The 21,206-nt window shown below is 50.0% G+C and overlaps 1 protein-coding gene across 3 annotated transcripts in view; it reads right to left on the reverse strand.

The window, feature by feature from the left end:
* The window catches only part of PRAG1 (PEAK1 related, kinase-activating pseudokinase 1), a 45,628-nt gene extending 32,712 nt beyond the window's left edge, over nucleotides 1-12,916 (reverse strand). The window contains exons 1-3 of one of the 3 annotated variants that reach the window (XM_043893597.1): nucleotides 12,654-12,916; nucleotides 7,227-7,658; nucleotides 3,604-5,438 (exon numbers count right to left, since the gene is read on the reverse strand). In XM_043893597.1, coding sequence (XP_043749532.1) covers nucleotides 3,604-5,438; nucleotides 7,227-7,568 — 2,177 coding nt within the window. In that variant the 5' untranslated portion in view covers nucleotides 7,569-7,658; nucleotides 12,654-12,916. Of the gene's footprint in view, nucleotides 1-3,603; nucleotides 5,439-7,226; nucleotides 7,659-12,141; nucleotides 12,380-12,463; nucleotides 12,598-12,653 lie in introns of those variants that run through there. The other 2 variants (XM_043893599.1, XM_043893598.1) reach the window with 2 other exon arrangements.
* Between the last annotated feature and the right edge of the window lie 8,290 nt (nucleotides 12,917-21,206).

The raw sequence follows: 21,206 nt of genomic DNA on the forward strand, positions 1-21,206 counted from the left end.
ATTTAAACTAAGAAGTGCACATCTCTTTCCTGTAGGTTTTTGTTTTCTAACCAGCAGTATGTGTTGCTCCTTACCTTCTAAGTCTGCCCTAAATTGGAGCAGGGGTGATCCAGAGACTCAGTGGGACTGGTCAGGTTGAGCAGGTGTGAGCTTACACAGGTAGGAGGCTGCCTTGGCAGCAGCAGGTAAAGGACCCAGACCTCCTCACCTGCCTGGGAGGAAGGCTGAACATGGACTTGAACACCTCTACATGGCTTTCAGGCATTAAATGAGTATTGAGAATCTTCATCCTACATGGTATTGCAGCAAGAGTTTTCTCAGGAACCCTGATGGGAGTTTGCAGAGGACAGTATCTCAGAAAACAGAAAAGCTACTGCCAAACATTCAAAACAAGACCACAGGAAAGCCAGGTCACTCTCAACATCTATTTTTTTCCCCTCCAAGTCGGTCAGTTTTGTAAAATGGGACCATAGGAAATCCAGCATATGATTTCTTTGTTCTATAGTGGCCTGAGAAAGCACGCACTCACCTGCTTAAGTGCCTGTTAGTAAAAAGTAACACTACCCTGCATGGAACAGCCCCTCTCTCTGGAGTCCTGAGTGGACCTCATACCCATCATGACAGTTGTTATCTTTGTTCACAGGTGAGGTTGAGCTGTAGAAATAAAACCCATTGAACAGACGACCCATGTGAAGAAATAGTTAACCTTGGATGTTGCTCAAAGACCTTCCAACATTTTCCCATCTTGGAAAACTGACATCAGCCTGTCACAGCCACCTGTGCGGTGCTGGATCAACCGTGGGCTATTACTCTGGTCAATACTCTGATTTACCATCACCCAGACTGACTAGGTTTGAAGGTTGTGGGTTCCTGGCACCCACCTCAGTAAGTACAGTACCAAGTTCTACAATTAAAAGTCAGTTTATGGTCACATATGGATGTGAGAGTTGAACTACAAAGAAAGCTGAGCGCCGAAGAATTGATGCTTTTGAACTGTGGTGTTGGAGAAGACTCTTGAGAGTCCCTTGGACTGCAAAGAGATTCAACCAGTCCATCCTAAAGGAGATCAGTCCTGAATATTAGTTGGAAGGACTGATGTTGAAGCTGAAACTCCAATACTTTGGCCACCTGATGCAAAGAGCTGACTCATTTGAAAAGACCCTGATGCTGGGAAAGGTTGAAGGCAGGAGGAGAAGGGGATAACAGAGGATGAGATGGTTGGATGGCATCACCGACTCAATGGACATGAGTTTGAGTAAACTCAGGGAGCTGGTGATGGACAGGGAGGCCTGGCGTGCTGCAGTCCATGGGGTCGCAAAGAGTCGGACACGACTGAGCGACTGAACTGAACTTATGGTCCTGAGCCTGCCCTCTTATATACTCATGGGAGATGTGCAATGATTCAAAAGAGAATGCTGGTAATGCTTGAAAAAAATCTTCCCCAAATGAATATATATATATATATATATATATATATATATATATATATACACACACACACTAGTTCAATTTATTTTAAATAGTACCAGATGCTCTTTCCTTTTTTTCTGTGTTCTCTTAAGCTAGTTAATTTTATTTCCTAGATTTTTCTTCCAAAAATTCTGAAAATAACTTTTTTTTTTTTTTAAATTTTTTAAAGAGCTGGCACCTAGAACCTCTGAGCTTCCCACCTGGTGTGAATTGTATATAATTCAATGGTTTTGTTTTTTAATAAACTGGCCTCCAAAACTCTGATCTCACCCTAGATGCTAGCGAAGATTCTACTTGAGTCACATTGCTATGGTGACTGGTGTTATTCCAAACCCTGTGATTCTTACCCAAGAAAGTTTTAGTTCCTTCTCCAAGGCTCAGGTGGTGTTCCTCAGCCAGTCCCATTTCTATAGGGTGTGGGTATTCCTGCTACTACTGACAGCTCGGGGTGGCTTTTGCCTACAGAACTAATCTCTGCATTAGATTCTGTTCATCTATTTGAGCCTTCCAACAACAGGGTGTTACAAATGTATTGTTATTATTAGCCCATTTTGGAGAGTAACTTGAAGTTGCTCTGTCACAATGAGTGGCGTGCTCAAGATCACTTAATATGTAGGTGAGACAGATGCAACATGAACTCAGTTTTCTGGCTCCAAAGCCCAGGCTTCCCACTAAGCCCTCCAGGCCTGAGGCAGACAGACATGATGCCCATGTTTTATTTGAATGCCCTGCCCACTCCTCCATACACTGATGTGTCTAAGGTGTTTGGAAGCACAAACTTTGGAGGCAGACTGCCAAGTATGCCGTGTGATCCTGGCACAGGTTACTCAGTTCTCTTTCTGTTTTGTCATCTGTAACTGGGGATGGTAATTCCTACTTCCTAGATCTGCTCTGAGCATCAAATGAGTTAATACGTCTAAGTCCCTCAGCTCCATGCCTGGCCCATAGTTAGTGCCGTATAAAGTGGGAGCTCTTCTGAGCTGTGGAACCCCCCATTCAGTCAGCGAGCGAAAACAGAAAACTCTGTAGCCCAGAGTCTATGCTCATCCAAAGATCTGGAGGATGGCTGTCTACTACACATGGCAGGAGGCCAACTGAACACCAGAACAAAGCAGTGGTCCCAGAAAAAGCCCACGTTAGGACGCGTCACAGCCTGAGACGCCTTGATGTTCAAAGTCAAGTGTCACAGCCGCTCCCCTCTGTGGTCAATTCCCTGCTTCTGACATCAACCTGGAGGCACATGAGCTGAAACAGAACCAGTGGAGATGACAAGACTAAAGAAAGTCTTCGGAAGGGCTGTCATCTTTTGAAAAACAGCAGGCCGTTCCTTTCCCTGAGAGGAATCAGTTTTGCTCTAATTGAGGGCCATACCCCCCTCCCCCCTCAGAATCTGAATTCCATGCACAACTCAATACTTCAAAAAAAAAAAAAAAAGCATTTATTTTTCTCAAGCCTTTGAGAGGAGCTTTAAACTGGCAGGAGAAAACAGTGAGAAAGCTGTGAGTTTCAGCACGCTACCATGAAACTATATATCTGTATTTGTTTTCTTTTAAAACCCACATCTGAGAGTTCTAAAGCATGTGCAGCGCCTCCTACAACCTGCTTTTGCCCCCAAAGTCTAATCGCCATCACGGCTACAATTTATGGAGCGCACTGGTATTGCTCCTTTGCCTGCCCATCTCTTTGCCTCGTGAGATTTTGTAGCATAGCCTCCTGGAGCCTTCTTCTGCATGTTTAAATGAGGAACTTCAGGATTTGGATGGAGTGGGGAAAGCCTGCTGAAGACACTTCAGAGAAATGGAGAAAACAAAGGCACCCTATTGTAAGAGGATGGGCACCAGCCAAGAGGGACAGCCTCTCAGTGCTTCTCAGAAAGATGCCTTCCTCATAGCCAGTCCCAAGCAGGGCACTGCTCGTGTTTGTGTGCTGAGCACCAAGCAGAAGTTTACACAAAGGCACAAGTGCCTGCAGGCCGACACAGGTGTCCCGCATTAGGACACCAAACCTTGGCTTGATGTCTTGGTGGAGGCAGCAAAGACCTAGGTTTCTGGAAGACGCCTCCATCTTGCTGGATGAACACCCCCTCCAGGGCCACCCCAACACCAAGTTGCATGCACACACAGTCGTACTTACCGTGACTTTGGAGGTGGCGGGGGAGGCGAGAACGCCTCAATCCTGCTTCTGTCCTTGGGGAACTCGAAGGCAAATGAGGCAGACTTGCTCATCCCAGTCCCAGCTTTGCTGTTCTGCCCAGAGGAGCCATCTGTAGGGCGGAGACGGTGCCAGGCGGAGGAGCTGGCCGAGTCCGAGGGGCCATTTTCCACCTCTCTCCCCCAACTTTGACTCAGCAAGTCCTGCTCCACCTCATCCTCCTCCTCGATCCGGCACTGGCGACTCCAGGCACCGGCCTGGGGCCGGGGCCGCCTCTGCTCCAAGGCTGACGTGCTGGTGGCAGGCAGGGAACCCCTGGCAGAGTCGCTGGTGGGGATGCCGTTGGCCCGGCAGGAAGAAGCAGGGTCAGCGGGGCCTCTGGATGGAGGCTGGGGTCCTGGGACGCCCGAGTTCCCTTCACTGAGGTCGTATAGCGGGGAGGTGGAGGGGGACACCGGGGACCCCCCGGGGCTGCTCCTGGACATCTTGGGGGGGATGGCAGGTCTCCCCTTGGCCGTGGTCTCGCTGGCACCACGATGGCGGCTTTCCCTGGAGCCGAGCCCCTGCCCAGCTGAAGGCTCCTCTCCGCCTGCCTCAGGAGCCTGCTGGCTCGGGGCCCCCTGTGGCCACTGCACCCCCACCGAGGAGTCAGGGCTGCTCAGGTAGATTGTCCGGTGATCCTCTTCTGGGTGGGCCGCCATGACTGTGATGGTGGCCGCCATCTGGGGGGCCACATCCAGGCCTTCCCTGTCCTGGCCCCAGCCAGAGGCGGTTTTCTGAGCCCAGGTGTTAACCGTCCGCACCTGGGCCTGGCCCGGGGTGCCTGCCCCCTGTTCCGCCTTGGCCTGCGGCCTGGAAGGCACAGGAACAGCCTTCTTCCTCTTGGTACTCTCAGCATAGATGGGTTCAGGCTGTGCAGCCTCCCTGGAGTGGGCTGGGGGCTGGGGCTCCCCAGTCTGCCCAAGGCACCTGCTGGAGGCCACGCCGTGGCAGCCGGAGTCCTGCTGCTTCCCCGGGCCAGGCTCCTTCCGGAGGGAGCAGTAATTGCTCTCAAGATGGGGGGCCAGGGGGCTGCTGGCACGGCTGTTGGCGCTCCCACAGGAGAGGCCATCCGAAGAGCTGGCAGCCTCTGAAGCGAGGGGCTGTTTCTTGGGGCCCAGGCGGGGCGGGCTCTCGGTCGGGCCCTGGCCGCAGCACTCCCTGGGGAAACTCAAAGCCCGCTTCTCCTCCTCAGGCGGCCTCGCACACACCCGCGGCTCCCAGCAGGCGGCCGAGCAGTTCCCACGGCCCTGTCTGTGTCGGGAACCCCCGGCCGGGGCCGCGTCCTCCGCACCTGGGCTCCCGGGGCAGCAGTCCAGGATGGAGCAGTATTCTCCCCCTTCGCTGTCCCCCGAGGGCGAGCACCTTTGATCGCTGTCATCCTCCGAGGGCAGGGACTCCCGCAGGGGCTGAGCAGACGGGTAGGGCCCCGGGCCCTTGTGGCAGCCAGAAGTCATCCCGGAGAAGGCAGCCAGCTTCTGGCGGAAGCTCTCCTGCGGGGAGTTTAGCTCTTGGTAGGGGATCACTGGTTTATCCTCTCGTCCAAGCTTCTCGTCTGGGAAGCTCACTGGGTGGAAGGCGGCACTCCGGTCCCCACGGGGCTCTAGGCTGTGCAGGCCAACCATGGCATAGGCGGGGGGGCTACGGGGGTGACCCCCATCTGTGGGACCCGAGGGCCCGGCAGGCTTCTGGATGCCTCGGAAGCTGCCCAGATAAACTATTGGCACGTCTTCCTGCTTCGGGAGGGGGAGCTTGCCGGGGGCTCGTCTCCAGATGACCTACACAGCCCCAAGGTTAAAAGACTTACATTAGACCTTGCCAGAGAAAAAAGGAAGAGAGAGAAAGTGAGAGGGCAGGGCCATGACACTGGAAACCGTCTTCCGAGCCACAGTGAAGGAGCCAGGCTGCCCGCCTACCCTCTGATCTCCCCATGGCCTTCTCATCATCACGGGGGCCCCCTGGAGCCATTGGTCTTCCCAGACACTGCGCTTCCCGCCCATGTCTGTTATTCTTTTGGCTGAGCGGAAAAAACACTAAAGAAGAACATTTTGCCTTTTCCCTCGAAACTGCCGGATGAGATGAATTCTCCCATGAGCTTTGAAAATAAGAGTTTGAATTTTTGCTTAGTGTTCATTAGTCTTTCCATAACGGTTTCAGGGCAGGAAGAAAACAAAGTCATAAGGCTTTTAAAAACACCTTGGGGGGCGGGGGGCAGTTAGAGGGCAGAAGGGTGAGGGGCCCCTTCTGAACTGGGCCCTGGTTCCCTCGCATCACTCACTCTGAGCTACAATCCTTCTCCCAGTGACAGGCAGTGACCTCAGCCCAAACCTGCATAAGTGGCTGGACTAGTTGAGCCTGAGACAGTAATGTAGGCTAGTCATTCCCGTCACTGAAATCACAGTCCTCTTCTCCTTCCCCTCTAAAATCTCCCCTACCCCCACTTTCAAAGAAGCCTGAAGGCAGGGCTGGCCTCTGGCTCCTTTCCAAGATGATCCAAACTAGAAAGAGTTCCTGGTTTACATATGTGAAGGTTGAAGGTACCAAGAAAAGCCTGGGGAATGAGTGTAACCAGCTTCTGGAAAATGGAGCAGCTTTGCAGGGGACTTGAAGCTGAGAGCAACCCCAGGAGGTGGCTTGCCTCATTCAAGCCTCCCTTGATTTAAAACTGACTTTTGATTTCACATAAGCTCACAAAGCCTTCCTGACCCACTCACCGTGACAGTTTAAGAAAACGAGAACGGGTAAAGAGGAGAAGTCCTAAGAATATGTTTTAGACATGCAGCTTCTTAGAAGACATGTCTAGGGGCAGCAGGCTTCATGTGCCCTCTAAATAGACCTTGGTCAGGGTCAACAGTGGGGGTAGGGGGGTTGGGCAAGGGATGAGCAGAATGGTCTACTCTCTAAGGATGTAATTGTCTTTAGTAATCCCAGATCAAAGGTGGAAAAATCCAAGCTTCCAAATTAGAAATATGAACACTGGCTGGGAATTGGAGGATATACAGAATTACTGTTGACATTTTTAAGTGTGATAATGATATTTTGTATAAAGACTTCATTTTTTTAAGGAGGTACTATCATGATGCAATATCTGGGGTTTGCTTTAGGGGAAAAGAGGGGGAGGGAGGGTAGGGGCGGGGATAAAAATGGAAGGAGAGTGATCATGAGTTGATGACTGTTCAAGCTCTTGAGGCAGGGTGGTGGATGCATGGGGTTTGTTAGGCAGTTCTTCCTAGTTTTGTATATACTTAAGATGATCTCTAAAAACAAAATTTTTTCTTAAACTTTTTAGAAAAATGCTTCATTTTGGTGGGTGTGTCCTGATACAATCTCCAAATAAACTTGGAGGGACTGCATTCATGGTTCTTAGCCTGAAGGGACCGAGAGAAAGGAGGGCAGAGAGAGGAGAGAGCGCAGCCGTCAGGAGGGAGCAGTCCAGGGCGAGCTGCCCGGGAAGCCGGCCCGCAGGAGTCCTGCCGGGACAGCTCGCCCTGGCTGCCCGCCAGTCACCGCGGCCTTACAGCAGGAGCAGCCCCTGTGAAAACGCCGCGGGGCTGAGTCGGCCTCACCTGCGCGACGTCGGCACTCACGCCGGCACTCCCGGCGGCCTCTGCCCACCCATCCGAGGCCTCGGAGCTCATCATGGTGGGCTTCACGGCGATGGTGGGCTTGGAGTAGGGCGAGCCGCTCAGGCCGTCATCTTCCGGGCGGCCGCTCTCGGGCCTGGGTGGCAGGCGAGGCGGAGCGGGCAGGCAGCCAACTCGGGGCTGGGGGCGGCCGGGCACCAGCTGGTGGTCGCTGCGCGGGCAGAAGCAGTTTTTGCAGGACCCGGGCTTCCAGATGTGCTCCACAAAGCCGCTGCACGCAGACATCTTCGGGCTCTCGGGGTTCAGCGGGGTGGTCTCGAGCATCTTGAGCAGCGGACGGGGTGCTGGTTCATCTTGCACTCGGCTTGCTGGTGTGGTCTCCGGAAAGACAGAAGGGGCTCCACGGGCGACTTCCTGGAAAAGCAGAACACTCGCCTGATCAGTGATCTTCCCTGCCAGAGGATCGCTTAGTGTATGCTCAGTCCTATCTGACTCTTTGCGACCCCATAAACTGTAGCCTGCCACGCTCCTCTGTCCATGGGATTTTTCAGGCAAGAATACTGGGGTGGGTTGCCACTTCCTATTCCAGGGGATCTTCTCCACCCAGGGATCAAATGCCTGTCTCCTGGGTCTTCTGCATTGCAGGCAGATTCTTTAACCGCTGAGCCCCAGGGGAAGATGGGGCATGATCAATCAGAGTCTGATGATATGACTACAGAGCAGAAGGGAAAGAAGAAAAGAGGTGAAGATGACTATTTTATTTATTCCAAGGCCCTCACCCACTTGTGATGAGGATCTTAACCCCTTTCTAGTGGGGTGGTCTTAAAAAGCTGTAAAATCTAAACACAGCTCTGTTGCATGTTTGTGTGTGTGTGTGTGTGTGTGTGTGTGTGTGTGTGAGTTGCTCAGCTGTATCTAACCCTTTGTGACTCCATGGACTGTAGCCCACCAGGCTCCTCTATCCATGAGATTCTTTAGACAAGAATACTGGAGTGGGGTTCCATTTTCTTCTCCAGGGGATCTTCCTGACCCAGGGGTTGAACCTTGGTCTCCCACATTGCAGGAAGATTCTATATCACCTGAACCACCAGGGAAGCCCCTGATGCATGAGTAGAGAGTGCAAAAGATACTTCAGTCCCCTAAAATCCTGAGCACCAGGAGGTTCTGCGGGCAGGTCACGGGAAGAAATCACACAGGGCTGGAGATGAGAAGCTTGTGGCTGATCTGTGCATCCCCTGCTGCTATGGGGTCTAGAGCCTGGGACTCGGCCTCAGAGAAATGAGAACTTCCAAATAGGACAGCAGGTAGAAATCGTGGCTTCTGGAAAATAAGCCACAATTTTTAACCAAGAATGATATGAGTGGAGAGGCAAGCCTGGGCTCAGAGATCAGCACTGCAACCCATACTTGTCAGAAGGTGGAGACAGAAGGGGTGAGAAAGTGGAGAGATGTGGTCTTAGCTGCTCCCCAGGGGGTCCTGGTTGGGAGGTCTGGCATTTTGGAATTCTCCAACCCTTCTACTTAATATGCCTTTTCAACCCAGGGCTTAGTGAGATCAATAGACCTAGAGCTTCAGGCCTGGGGGAAACAGAAAAAGAGATTCATGGTCATGTCAGCCCTGTGGTCTGGTCTGGATAGACCATGCTAGAAGAAGTAGTTGTACAGTAGGCTGTACTAGAAGAGTCATGGCTCACAATGATTTTCCCCATGAGAACCCTAAGGAATCCTAAAGGAAATTAGTCCTGAATATTCACTGGATGGACTGACGCTGGAGCTGAAGCTCTAATACTTGGCTACCTGATACAAAGAGCCGACTCACTAGAGAAGACCCTGATGCTGGGAAAGATTGAAGGCAGGAGGAGAAGGGGATGACACAGGCTCAATGGACATGAGTTTGAGCAAATTCCGGGAGCTGGTGATGGACAGGGAAGCCTGGCGTGCTGCAGTCCATGGGGTCGCAAAGAGTAGGACACGAGGGAACAACAAGAACCCTGGAGGGGAGGCAGTCAGCTTGCTGAAAGAGTTTATTTCCTCTGAGAGTAAAACTGAAGGTGGAGAGTTTGCACCACAGAATTCACTCAGTAAATTCACCACTGAGGGGGAAACCTCGAAGGATTGCAGACTTTAACCAGTTCACCCGAATAAGACCCATCAGGTAGCTGTCACCTCCATCTTACAAATGGGAAAACAAAGCCAAGAACATAAACTGAGACATGTCCATAGGCACAGAGTGCTCAGGGGTTCCTCAGAAAGAAGCCAACTTTGCTGGTAGCCCCTCATGTCATCACCTCACACGTTACACTGAGTCGATTGCTGCTTTTTATTCTCCTTTCCTCACTTAAATGAACTGACGTCTCAGAAGGACAGTGTTCAGGAGAAAATCATCCTGAAGAATCTACAGTGAACAGACTCATTAAATAGAGAGGGTTTGGCCCCAGGGTCTGCTTTCCGCTTTCCTCCCGTGAGAACTGGCTCTGAGGTTGCTGCTCTCCCACCATCAACAGGACTAACCAGGTGGAATGAGCCAGGAGCCCCAAAGATCATTCCAGAATCTCTGTGGGAAGAGCTCTCTTTCTGATCTCCCACACTCCCAGACCGGGGTGCCTATTCAATGAGAGCTGAAGCTACATTGAGCCTCTTTTTTCCTCCAAAGTTAACCAGGAAGCCCACTGCATCTTTAAGCTAAATGAACTCTCTGAAATAAAGACAAGTATCTGTCTTTCGTGACCATTGTTAGGATCTTCTTCATCAACATGATTACAAGTTGGGTTCTTCTACTCCTATAAATATACCCAAGTGGCAGGTTTGTTCCTTGCCAAGTTCCCCAGAAGAGGTCACTAAGCTTCAACAAGCAGAGGATGAAAGCAAAGGTTTTTCTTTCTCTCACAATCCCATGCCAGGGAGGATTTTGGAAAGAGGAAAAAGTAGAGGGGGTATTTTGTTGTTCAATAAGGCAAAGCTCCATACCCTTGCCCTGAGGCGGGGAGAGGTCCTTTCCTGGGAATCCTGGCCCCCTCTACTGCAGGCAGAGGCTTCTGCACCCCAGACGGGATGGAGGGAGAGGGCTGGAGAATCGCTTCTGAGTGGGCTCACCTCCTTCCTGCAGCTCCTTACAGGGCTGGGCTGTCTGAGGAGTGAGGCATCCACAGAGGGGGGCAAAGAAAGCCACGTGGGGTGGCCACACCTCATTTCCTGCTCAGATAACCGACCCAAACGTGTCACGGTTGCTTGGTGCCAAAGGTCCCCTCCTGTGCGCAGATGGCCCACTCCAGCCCTGGGACTTCTGGTCGGATTACCAACATTCAGGAAGCTTCCTTCAGAACCCCTCACCAGTTCCTGAACACCCTCCTCACTCCCATCCTCAGCTCTGAAATTCTCCGACGGTGGGTACAACTTTCACCATGTCAACCGCTCAGAGACTGGAAAAGGTTTTTCGGGGAAAAAGAATGAAGACGGGAACAGAATGAAGCCCTGGGCTCCTTACCATCACTGACTCACTACACATCCTGTTAAAACTGGTTCCTCAGTCACAGCAAACAGAATTTATCACTACACCAAGCCAGAAAGGATTCTGTCTAGAGAGGTTCTGGGCTTGGAACTATCTATTTATTTTAAGTCAAAAGACAGTGGAAAAACTCAAGTGGCGCTCACCAAGCATGAGCGCTGCCTGCCTCGCAGTGCCAGCTCTCCACCGCCTGGGAATGGCACCTTCCCAGCCCACATTCCTTACCTCCGAGGGCAGGCAGCCCTCAGAATTATGCAAATTCCCCCATTTAAGTGGGAGGCAGCAGTGTAAGATTAGAAAAAGATCTCAGCATTCTTTCTGATCCAAGTCATGATAAAATATCTTTGCCTCTGCAAACTTCTGCACCAGAGTTGTGGCTAAAATGTGCAAGACTGAAGCTGTCAGATACACACCCACCTCATAGGAAAAAGAATCCAAACAATGGTGACCAGATCCACAAAATCAAACCTCTGGGCTCCAAATGCCCTTCACACCTTGCATTGAAAGTTGCTCATGCCTTACCCTGAAGTGAGAGAATTCCAGAAAACAGTCATCTAAAAAAATTTATTTATTTTTTACAATTAAATACAGTTAAATGAATGCAAAAGAGGCATATTTATGGAAATTTGTCTGGATTTCAACACTCCATTGACAGGGGTTGCCCAGGCAGAAAGGAGAAAGTAAGCCTAACCTCCTGCCTTCTGCCTCCCCCCACCACCCACACGCACAGAGGGTAAGTCATGCTACTCACCCAACTTTTTATGTTCTTTTTTCCTTCTCCAGCGCTATGTAATCTAATCTCAGCAGCAGGAATGTGGTTTTTGTGGGTTAGACCCACTACAATCTAAACCAGTGAGGAAGATACCCGCATTCCACAAGACCCCAAGATAGTGAAATAACCGCATAATTCCCCAGTGCTTCCTGTCAAATTTCCGGCTCAAAAGGGGAAGGGGCTTTTCAGGCCAGTGATCAATAGGGCCTTCCCAACCTGACTCTGGGCTGGATGCCCTGCAAAACTCCTCCCTTCTAGACCTTTGGGCTTTGCTGTGGGCTCTGCAAAGCCATGTGCTCGCTGGCTGAGCTTCACCTGAGAGAAATAGAGAGTCAGCCGGCCCTGCCTCCTCGCGTTCTCACTGAGGACCGGAAAGTGGAGAGATTCTATTTTCTGTGTGTGTGTGATTCTATTTTGTGTGTTTGTGTGTGTGTGTGTGTGTGTGTGTGTGTGTGTGTGTGGCGGGGGAGGAGGAGGCAACACAAGCAAAGGTTAACAGCGTGCTCACGATAGCCTCTCAGAGGGCTCCGCCACCGCTCAGGAAGAAGGTATCGTCTAGTTCCCCCTGGAGACCCCCAGGCTGGCATCCAACTGCGGGCTGCCCAACAGGCAGCAACTAACCTGGCGTCCCAAAGCATCACGCCCGGGGTCCCGATCCGAGCCACCGAGCGGTCTCTCCCTCTCTGTTCCTGTGACAATCCTGCGGCCGCGGAACGGCAGTCTCCACAATAGCAATCCCCAAAGCGCTCCGGTCTCCTGCCCTAAGTCCAGCAGCCAGACCAGCGAGACCAGCGAGACCAGAGCAATCGGTTCCGCTGCCGGAACTCGAGGAAAGTTTCCCCTTCCCAAAGAGCGCGATTCTCGAATGAATCGAAAACATACCTCTGGCTCCCCGGTCCTCCCCCTCACCCCTCACCCCCCAGCCCGGGCTCGGCACTTCTACCTCGGGCGCAACCCGGGGCGCACGCGGTCCGAACGCTCCACCCTCCTCCAGCGACCGCCTGTCACCCCCAGGGGACGCCGACGGGGGTCGCCTGCTCTGCAATCGCCGCGCTCCCCCGGAGCTCCCCTCTGCGGCCACGTTTGCCAGACAAAAAAAGAGGCCGACTTGGGAGAAGGCGCCGCGGGCTCACCTCGGGGCCGCGCTCCCCCGGCCTCGCCGCGGGTCTCCGAGCCGCCAGCCGCCCCGCCGGGCGCCTCGGAGCATTGTTTGGAGAGTGTGCGCGCGGTGCGTGCCCGGCCGCGGGCGGCGTCTTCTGCCCGGGCCCGGCGGCCGGGTAGCAGCTGCGAGCGCGGCTCCGCCCCCTCCCGCCTCCGGTGGCGCCGCCCGCCCGGCCCCGCCGCACCTCCGCGGTCCCGGCCGCCGCCCCGCGCCCCCCGCCGGCAGGCTCGCTCTCCTGCCCCCGACACCTCCCGGCGATCCTCGCCCCGCCCCTCCCTCCGGCTCCGACGGAGGCTCCGCCCCCAGCCCGAGACTTGGCGCCGTCCGACCCGGGAGCGAGCGCCCCTTTGCACCCTTCTCCAAGGATGGCCCCGCGGGGCTCTGCAGGGGCGAGTTTCGGTGTCTGTAGCCTTCCCTTTCCCATAACATGCGCGTAGGTAGGTATGTAGGTGTCCTGCATCCCTTCGTCCAGCCTGCTCTGCGAGACCCGGAGAGGACGAGGGAGAGGCGGTGGAGGGTACAGCCCCAGATCTGGGGGTGCGCAGGGGAATGATAAGATCAGGACCCAGACGCGTACCGAAAGTTGCGTGGGCCCCGAAATTGTCAATGACTTGTTGCGGGTAGAACGAGACTGACGCACCACCCAGCCTAACTGGGAGTCCTCAGTCCCTCGACTGAGGCCTCAGGCACCTGGCGTAGCCCCTTGAACTTAAGTTTTCTGAAAGTGGAAGGCAAGGGTTGTAGGAAGAGCTGGTCTTCCTCCAAGCTCGGAGAGCCAGGGCTTCCGCAGGCCAGTATTACACCTGTGTTTACACCGTTTCCGGTAAGTGACTCATTCACTGAGATAGAATGAGTTCGAGATAGTCCTCGGGCTAGAAATCGTTTAACAGAGAGTATGACAGCCTATGACCCAGTCAGTCCTCTCCCTTCCTACTGCCGCCTGCAACAGGCTTGAACCTTGACCTGGGTGTTTCTTCAGGGAACTAGCATCCAGGTCACCACCTTGTGCCTGCCTGGTAGGGAGAAATTGGGAAATGGAATAGGAAGAAAAGACCTCGAAGAACACCTGTGGCTTTCTGGGTGCTCCTTCCTCCTCCCCAGAGAGGCAGTGAGTCCAGTAACTCCAGCAGGTCCTCCTCCTCCAGGGAGCCCATCAGAATTCGCCCGTGAGCCTCCACCCAGCCCAGCACAGAGAAGGAGGCTGGTTCTCCTTGAGATTCCTGGGCTCACCTAGTTGACATGGCAGGACTGGGCTGGTGGGGTGAGGGTGGGGAGAAGACATGTGTTTGAGATTTGGCTTCTGTGTGAGAAATGGAGAATGTTAACAGGGATATTAAAAAATAAATAAGCAAAGCCTTCCTTTGCTCCAATGTCACTAATTTCTCCTGAGTATGAATAGAACTGGGGGTTTAAGGTTTAGTGAAGTAGAACTAACATTTGTCAGATACCTACCCTATGCCAAGCAACCCCATGAGAGGGACATCATCCCCATTTCACAGAGAAGACTAAGGTGCACAGGGCCACGTAATTTGCCAGGACCCGTGGGCTGACAGGTCTTGGTCCTGGGATTTGAGCCAAGGGCAGTCTGGCTCCTCTGATGGGCAGTTCCACTCTGCCACACTACCCTCCCCTAGTACTGGTCATCCAGCTCTGGTTTTCTTTCTTCTCGAAATGATGGGAAACCATTTGAACAAACATGGAAGGAAAACTCAGTTTAGGCTCCAAGAACAGCCAGCAAAATCGAAGGGTCAGTCCCACTCATTTACAGAGAAACCAGGAGGGGAAGGTGTTGAAAAGCAGGTAGAGACAAAGTGGTCGTCGCTGGAGAAATATAAAAATGACATCAGGAGGTGCCTGCAGTTCTGTGAGAAGGTGTGCATGTGTGCATGCTCAGTCGTGTCCGACTCTGCAACCCCATGGACTACAGCCCACCAGGCTCCTCAGTCCGTGGGATTTCCCAGACAAGAATACTGGAGTGGGTTGCCATTTTCTACTCCAGGGGACCTTCCCCACCTAGCGATCAAACTCACATCTCTTGAATCTCCTGCATTGGCAGGTGGATTCTTTACCAGTGTGCCATCTGGGAAGCTTCCATTCTGTTAAAATGGAAGAGGGAAAACCCCTGTGTTTGAGAAGTTCCTAGTCCCCATGATTCAGGTTGGATATTTCCTCTGTAATGTAAAGGTTTTACATTCTTCCTCTGTAAAGCCCCATTGAGGACACCCACCCCAAGAAGGGAACACACAGGAGGACCTCTTGTTCCCACTTTTTTCCTTCTCTTTACTTAATTTGCCTCTAGGATATTAACAGGTTAAAATACGTAATTATAAGAAGTAAAGGCTTCCCTGATAGCTCAGTTAGTAAAGAATCCGCCTGCAATGCAGAAGACCCCAGTTCAATTCCTGGATCAGGAAGATCCGTTGGAGAAGGGATAGGCTACCCACTCCCGTATTCTTGGGCTTCCCTTATAGCTCAGCTGGCAAAGAATTCGCCTGCAATGTGGGAAAACTGGGTTTGAACCCTGGGTTAGGAAGATCCCCTGGAGAAGGAAACAGCTACCCACTCCAGTATTCTGACCTGGAAAATTCCATGGACTGTATAGTCCATGGGGTTGCAAAGAGTTGGACATGACTGAGTGACTTTCACTTCACTGCAAAGGTTATATAGTGTGGCAGAATTGGCAGTTCTGTGGCATGGGACAGCAAGTGAAGGATTAATTCAGTCTCTCTGCAAAATAAACTGTGTTTTCAAGCCTCTTGCTGTGCTCACATGAAGTAAATGCTCTAGTTGCTGATGTATAATGTGCCTCTTTTAATGCCAGTGACATGGCCTTAAAGCTGGCTTCTTCTAGCCTAATGAAAAGAATTAAAAAAATACTTCAAGAGTTGCTTAGATCCACACAAAATACCCATTCTCTTATGCAATGCTCCACCAGTAACTGTTGAGTATGTTATCGCCTTCTCGGTGAAGCTACGGTAAGCTCATGCATTTTAATAAACAATTCTTGCTTGAACTTCCAAACTGCGCTCTGCAGTGCAGTGGAATTTGTGTATACTCAGCATTTTGCTTCTAGCTACTTATCAGTTCGTTTTCACGACATTTTTAACTGCAGGGTTTGGCTTCCCTGATACACATCAGACCTCAAAGAAGAGCGATTCCCTTCAGGGCGTTCATCCTGGAGCACCAGTCTGCACAAGAGAGCAGTTAAATTTGGGGAGATTAGGACAAAGGCTGGGGCAGGTGGTGTGCTTTGGGGTGGATAAGGTAAAGTAATTTGGAATTAGAAAGGTGAAAAGGTAAGATGAGGAAAACAATACTAGCAGGGGTACTGGGGGGTTTAGTGTCAAGATTGGACCAAAGCAATCCAAACCTGTATCTCCCCAACTGGAGAAGTGACCTCAAATATTAGAAACATTTACTGAGTGCCTTCTCCTTATGTACCACAGGATGAGGGCATATAGGGGAAAAAAGAAAGATGAAAGAGAAACAAATAAAAGCGCTATGGGAGGAAGATAAGCTAGGGGCGGTGAGAATTCAAAGGAGGAAAAGACAAAAACACAAAGTGGCTTCAGGGAGCAAGGGGCTTTGCAGGATGAGAAGGATTCCAATTTGTGGACAGTGGGGACTTTCCAGACTGAGAGAATGGTATCTGCAAAGGAATGGATGTGGGCGAGGCAGAAGACTTTGAGAGATTTCTTATCCAATCTGACTGGAGCATAATTATTGGAGACAAGCCTGGAGATGGCGTGGGGCACTGGACAGGAAAGACTTGCTTTTCAAGTAAACCCGCGGGAGAGGATTGACATTTCTGAACAGCTGAATGACGCTATCCAAGTTAATTTTTCATTAGCTCTATCTGGATCTTGTATCTCAAGTGGATCAGAAGTGGAAGAAGAAATTGGAGACAAGGAAACAGGCTTAGAGTGTCTAACCCTGGTCCAGGTGGGAGGTCAGGGCTTGATAGGGGATGTGGCAGGGGGAATGGAAAGTGTGGATGTAGGATGGATGGTTTGGAAAGACATTGAGAGGGAGATACGGGGACTGGACGCTTCCTGATCAGTGCTGTTACTGAGGGAGAGCAGGGAAAGCAAAGAAAACCAACAGAACTTCTGCCTCAAGAGACTGGTAGAAGGTTGGTGTCATTAGTACAAATAAGGAAGTCAAAGGACTTCATTAGTGGTCTCTGGAGTCTGAAGCATGGGATGGTCATCTGATGAATGAAGTTCTCCTGGTGGAGTGGTGTCTGGAGCCACAGGAGAAATGAAAGAGCTTGGAGGGGCGTGGTGAGGAAGGAGCAAAGATGAGACAAAGAGGGGAAGGATTGGAAACATGGTGGTCTAGGGGAGGCCATGAAACTGAGGAACTCTCTTCCAGACCGTGTGTAACCCAGAGCCATGTGAAAAGAGGTCTCTTGGAGGGAAGGGAGAAGCATTAGCAAGAGAATTCCAGGTTTCTGCTAATTGCACATGGTGGGGCATTGCACGTGGGGCATTGCATTGCATATTTGAGACCAGCTTAAACTCTTCATTAATTTGCTTCTAACAGCAGAAGTTTCCAGCGGATCCCATGGAAGAACTAAATCAAATGGGAGCACAGATGGGGTGGGAAAGATAGGCTTATAGGGGTGCGGGGAGGGAAAAGGTGAATTTAAAAGGGGGAGGAGGGTGATGGCCGGTGAGACAGGATGAAATTCCTGAAAGCCATGGGCTGTGCTGGGTCTGCCTGGGAGGCAGCTGGAGTCCCCAAGCCCTCATGGAGGGGACTGCGAGTGTAAGGGGAGAAGGGAAGAAGGTCTTTTGAAAGTCCTCTGTGAGGAGCCCTTCTGGATTCTCTCTGTCTCTCTGCTAGAAGATGATACTCTCCACAAGCCAATTAAGGTTCACTCTGGCAAATGAACCCGGCCCCACACCTGTCTTTCTTTACTCCTGAGTGATAATCAGCTCTTTCAATTGCCAACCTGACATTCTCTCTTCCTTCTTGAAGGTGTGGAAATTCAAGTTAATCCCCGTCCTGTGATTATGGAATCACATCCTTGTGTCCCAACTTTTAAAAAAAAACATTCCCAACATCCCATTCTTCCCTGTCTTTAGTCCTAGGAAGCACTACTCAGGATAAGCCATGTTAAATAATTTACAGTATTTTATCCCAAGCACTGAATAGATCCTCTCCCTCCCCAGACTGAAGACAGTTGTTTAAATGACTGCAGATGTCAGAATCTCAACCCACATGGGACTGAGAGTCAAGGGCTCAGGATTGTTATGTTTCTTTGTGCTCAAGTGCTATAGAACTCATGTCAGGTGTTGAAGAAGAAAAACACTTCCCCCCCCCCCCCTTTTATAATATAATTACAGTTAGATGTGCTTTCAGTGACAGAGACCTTATTGTAAACCTCCTTTTTTCCCCAATTGTTACTGTTATGAGTTGAACTTGTTTCCTTACTGACCCCCACCCCCCGCAAAATATGTTGAAATCTTAACCCCCAGTACTTCAGATGTGAGCTTATTTGGAAGTAGGCTCTTTACAGACGTGACCAAATTTAAATGAGGTCGTTAGGGTGGGTCCTGATGGCGTCACTGACTCAATGGACATGAGTTTGAACAAGTTCCGGGAGACAGTGAAGAACAGGGAAGCCTGGTGCAGCTGCAGTCCGTGGGGCTGCAGAGAGTCGGACACGACTGAACAGCGCAGCACCCCAAGATGACTGGTGTCCTTTTACAAGGGGGAAATTTGGACCAAGAGACAGACTCACAGAGGGCAGACAGTGTGAAGACACAAGGGGAGAAAGGCCATGTAAGTCAACTGATGCATTTACTAGTCAGGGAAGGCCAAGCATTGCCAGTGCGTGCCAGGAGTTTTAAGACAGGAGGGAAGATCCTTCCCTGGAGCCGTCGGAGAGAGCATGTTCCCTGCAATGCCTGGTTTGGGGCTTACAGTCTCCAGCACTGTGAGATGATAAATTTCTGTTGTTTCAAGCTACCCAGTTTTTGGTATAGCCAACCTTCTGTTTCCAGGACTTTCTATCTACAGTTTGGTTGAATCCAAGGATGTGAAACCTAGGGATACAGAGGGCCAAATGTATTTGTTGAACTATGTCATTTTATAAGGGACTTGAGCATCTGTGGGTTTGAGTATGTGGGGCACTCCTGGAACCAGCCCCCCTAAGAATGACTGTACTTTATTAGAGCAGCCCTAGGAAATTAATACAGTTCCTAAGATACACATGTTCCAATGAGTAATATACGCTACCACTTCCAGACAGACGATCAAGATTTTTAAAAGTCAACTCAAAAGAAACATGACCTCAGAGGCATGTTAATTAATGTCCACCATGCATGTTATGTCGGGCAGTTCACTGGAATAAGAAGGTCATAGTGTCGCTTCATTCAGCTCGCCTTAGGAAGAGAAGGGTCATTCTTTTATCTGTTGTTCCCTGTTTCTCCAATTTTAGGGTCCACAGTTAGGGGAAAGTCCCAGTTCCCTTACTGAGTTTGCATATGCATGGTTGAGAAACTCTTCACCTCCACACCCAGGCAGTGTAAACTAAGTATCTCAAAGCCAACAAAGGATTGTTGTGGGTCGGTAGATACCTCCCTAGGTGCCATTAATGGACATTAGAAATCATCTTGGTCTCATCTTCTCTGACAAGTGGGACCCTGAGGCCCTAAATGACCAACATAACTTGCCAGAGGTCTCATAGAATGTTTTATAACTCTTCTTCTGAGCTTTAAAGGTTGTTTAGTTTTAATGTGAACTCAGCTGTGAGTTAAGGATGTGAAAATGAGAACTATTTGAAGAATTAATTCATCCTGCCCACTGCTTGACTTTCTGACTGAGGTGGGGTCAGAGTTGAAAAGCAGCAGAAAATTTTACACTGGGAACGGTCACAAAATAAAAACAAACCCATTGGAAAGATCTGTTTAGTTACCCTAAAGAAAACCTCCTATTGGCACATCCACTTTGGAAGACAGTAGACAATTTCTTAAACCGTTAACTGTAAATTTGTCATAAGGCCCAGCAAATCCATTTCCAGATATCTAACCAGGAGGAATGAAAGTATGTCCATACAACAACTTGCACACCAATATTCATACAACATTATTTGTAATAGTGAAAAGGTGGAAACAACCCAAATATCCATTAGCAGGTCAATGGATAAATAATAGGTGACATATCCATACAATGGAATACTGTTCAGTAATAAAAAAAGAGTGAAATACCGATACATATGGCAATATGGATGGACATTATGCAAAGTGTTCAGTGAAAGAAGCCAGACACAAAAGAAGACTAAACGTATGATTCCAGATATATGAAATGTCCAAAGAAGGCAACTTTTCAGAGACAGAAAGTAGTGATTGCCCATGGTGGAAAGTGGAAAAAGATTTTAGAGTGAGGATGTACATGGGCAGGGAGGTGATCTTACTGAGATGATGAAAATGTTCTAAAACTGGATTGTGATGATGATTGGACAACTTGATAAATTTACTAAAAAGTAACTGAATCACATAAAGTTCAAAATGGTTGAACTTTATGCTCAGTAAATTATACTCAATAAAGCTGTTTATAAAAAGAGAAAGATGAAATAATATTTAGTCTTCAAAAGGAAGGAAATACTGATACATGCTACCTCAAGGGCATTATGCCAAGTAAAGTAAGCCAGTCAATAAAGGACAGTTGCTATATGATTTCACCTACACGAGGTACCTAAAGTAGTCAGATTCATAGGGACAGAAACGAGAATGGTGGTTGCCAGGGCATTTGGGAAGGGGGAGTGGGGAATTATTGTTCAATGGGTACAGTTTCAGTTTGGGAAGATGAAGTTCTGGAGATGGATGGTGGTGTTGGATGTACAGCAATGTGAATGTGCTTAATGCCACAGAACTGCACACTAAAAAAAGTTAAAACAGTCAATTTTATGTTATATATATTTTATCACACTTAGAGAGATCACCTGTGTCACTCTGAGAGAACTGCCAGTGTGTGAAAGATGAAGCAGGTCTGAGAAATCTCATGTATCTTTAGGTCAGTGAGCTTAGTCATTCAAAAGGCCATCGGTTTTTAAACTCCCGTAGGAGGTACATGGATCCATAATTCTATAACATCACAGAAACTCCAGGCTGTTTGCTGCCAGATAAATCAGGGTTGAGAAAACATCGTGTGCTTTACCGTGGTTCAATAGCCCCATCACTGCGACTTTCCCCTCGTCTTCCCCAAGGCAGATTCAGTTTCGGTTTCACTAGGTCAGTAGACTTCTGAGTGTCTGACCTCTGTGGTGCTGACTTTTACAGAAAGCCTTCTGTGGAACGTTACCTCTGAAACCTAGTTATCAGTTGCCAAAACCCAACCATAAGGATGTCATCCCATGAACCATATCTTAGAGGTTTTTACTTACAAGGTAAGCCAGTGCTCTAAATCAAGTTTCCCTGAGTATTTTTCAATGATAGGGGGAAAAAGAGGGGGAAAAGGGGTTTTCCATTTATTTAAAAAGAACATGACATTTGCCATCTAAACCTGTTGAAAAAGT

The sequence above is a fragment of the Cervus elaphus genome, chromosome 32, assembly GCF_910594005.1.
Source record: "Cervus elaphus chromosome 32, mCerEla1.1, whole genome shotgun sequence".
Taxonomy (NCBI): Eukaryota; Metazoa; Chordata; class Mammalia; order Artiodactyla; family Cervidae; genus Cervus; species Cervus elaphus.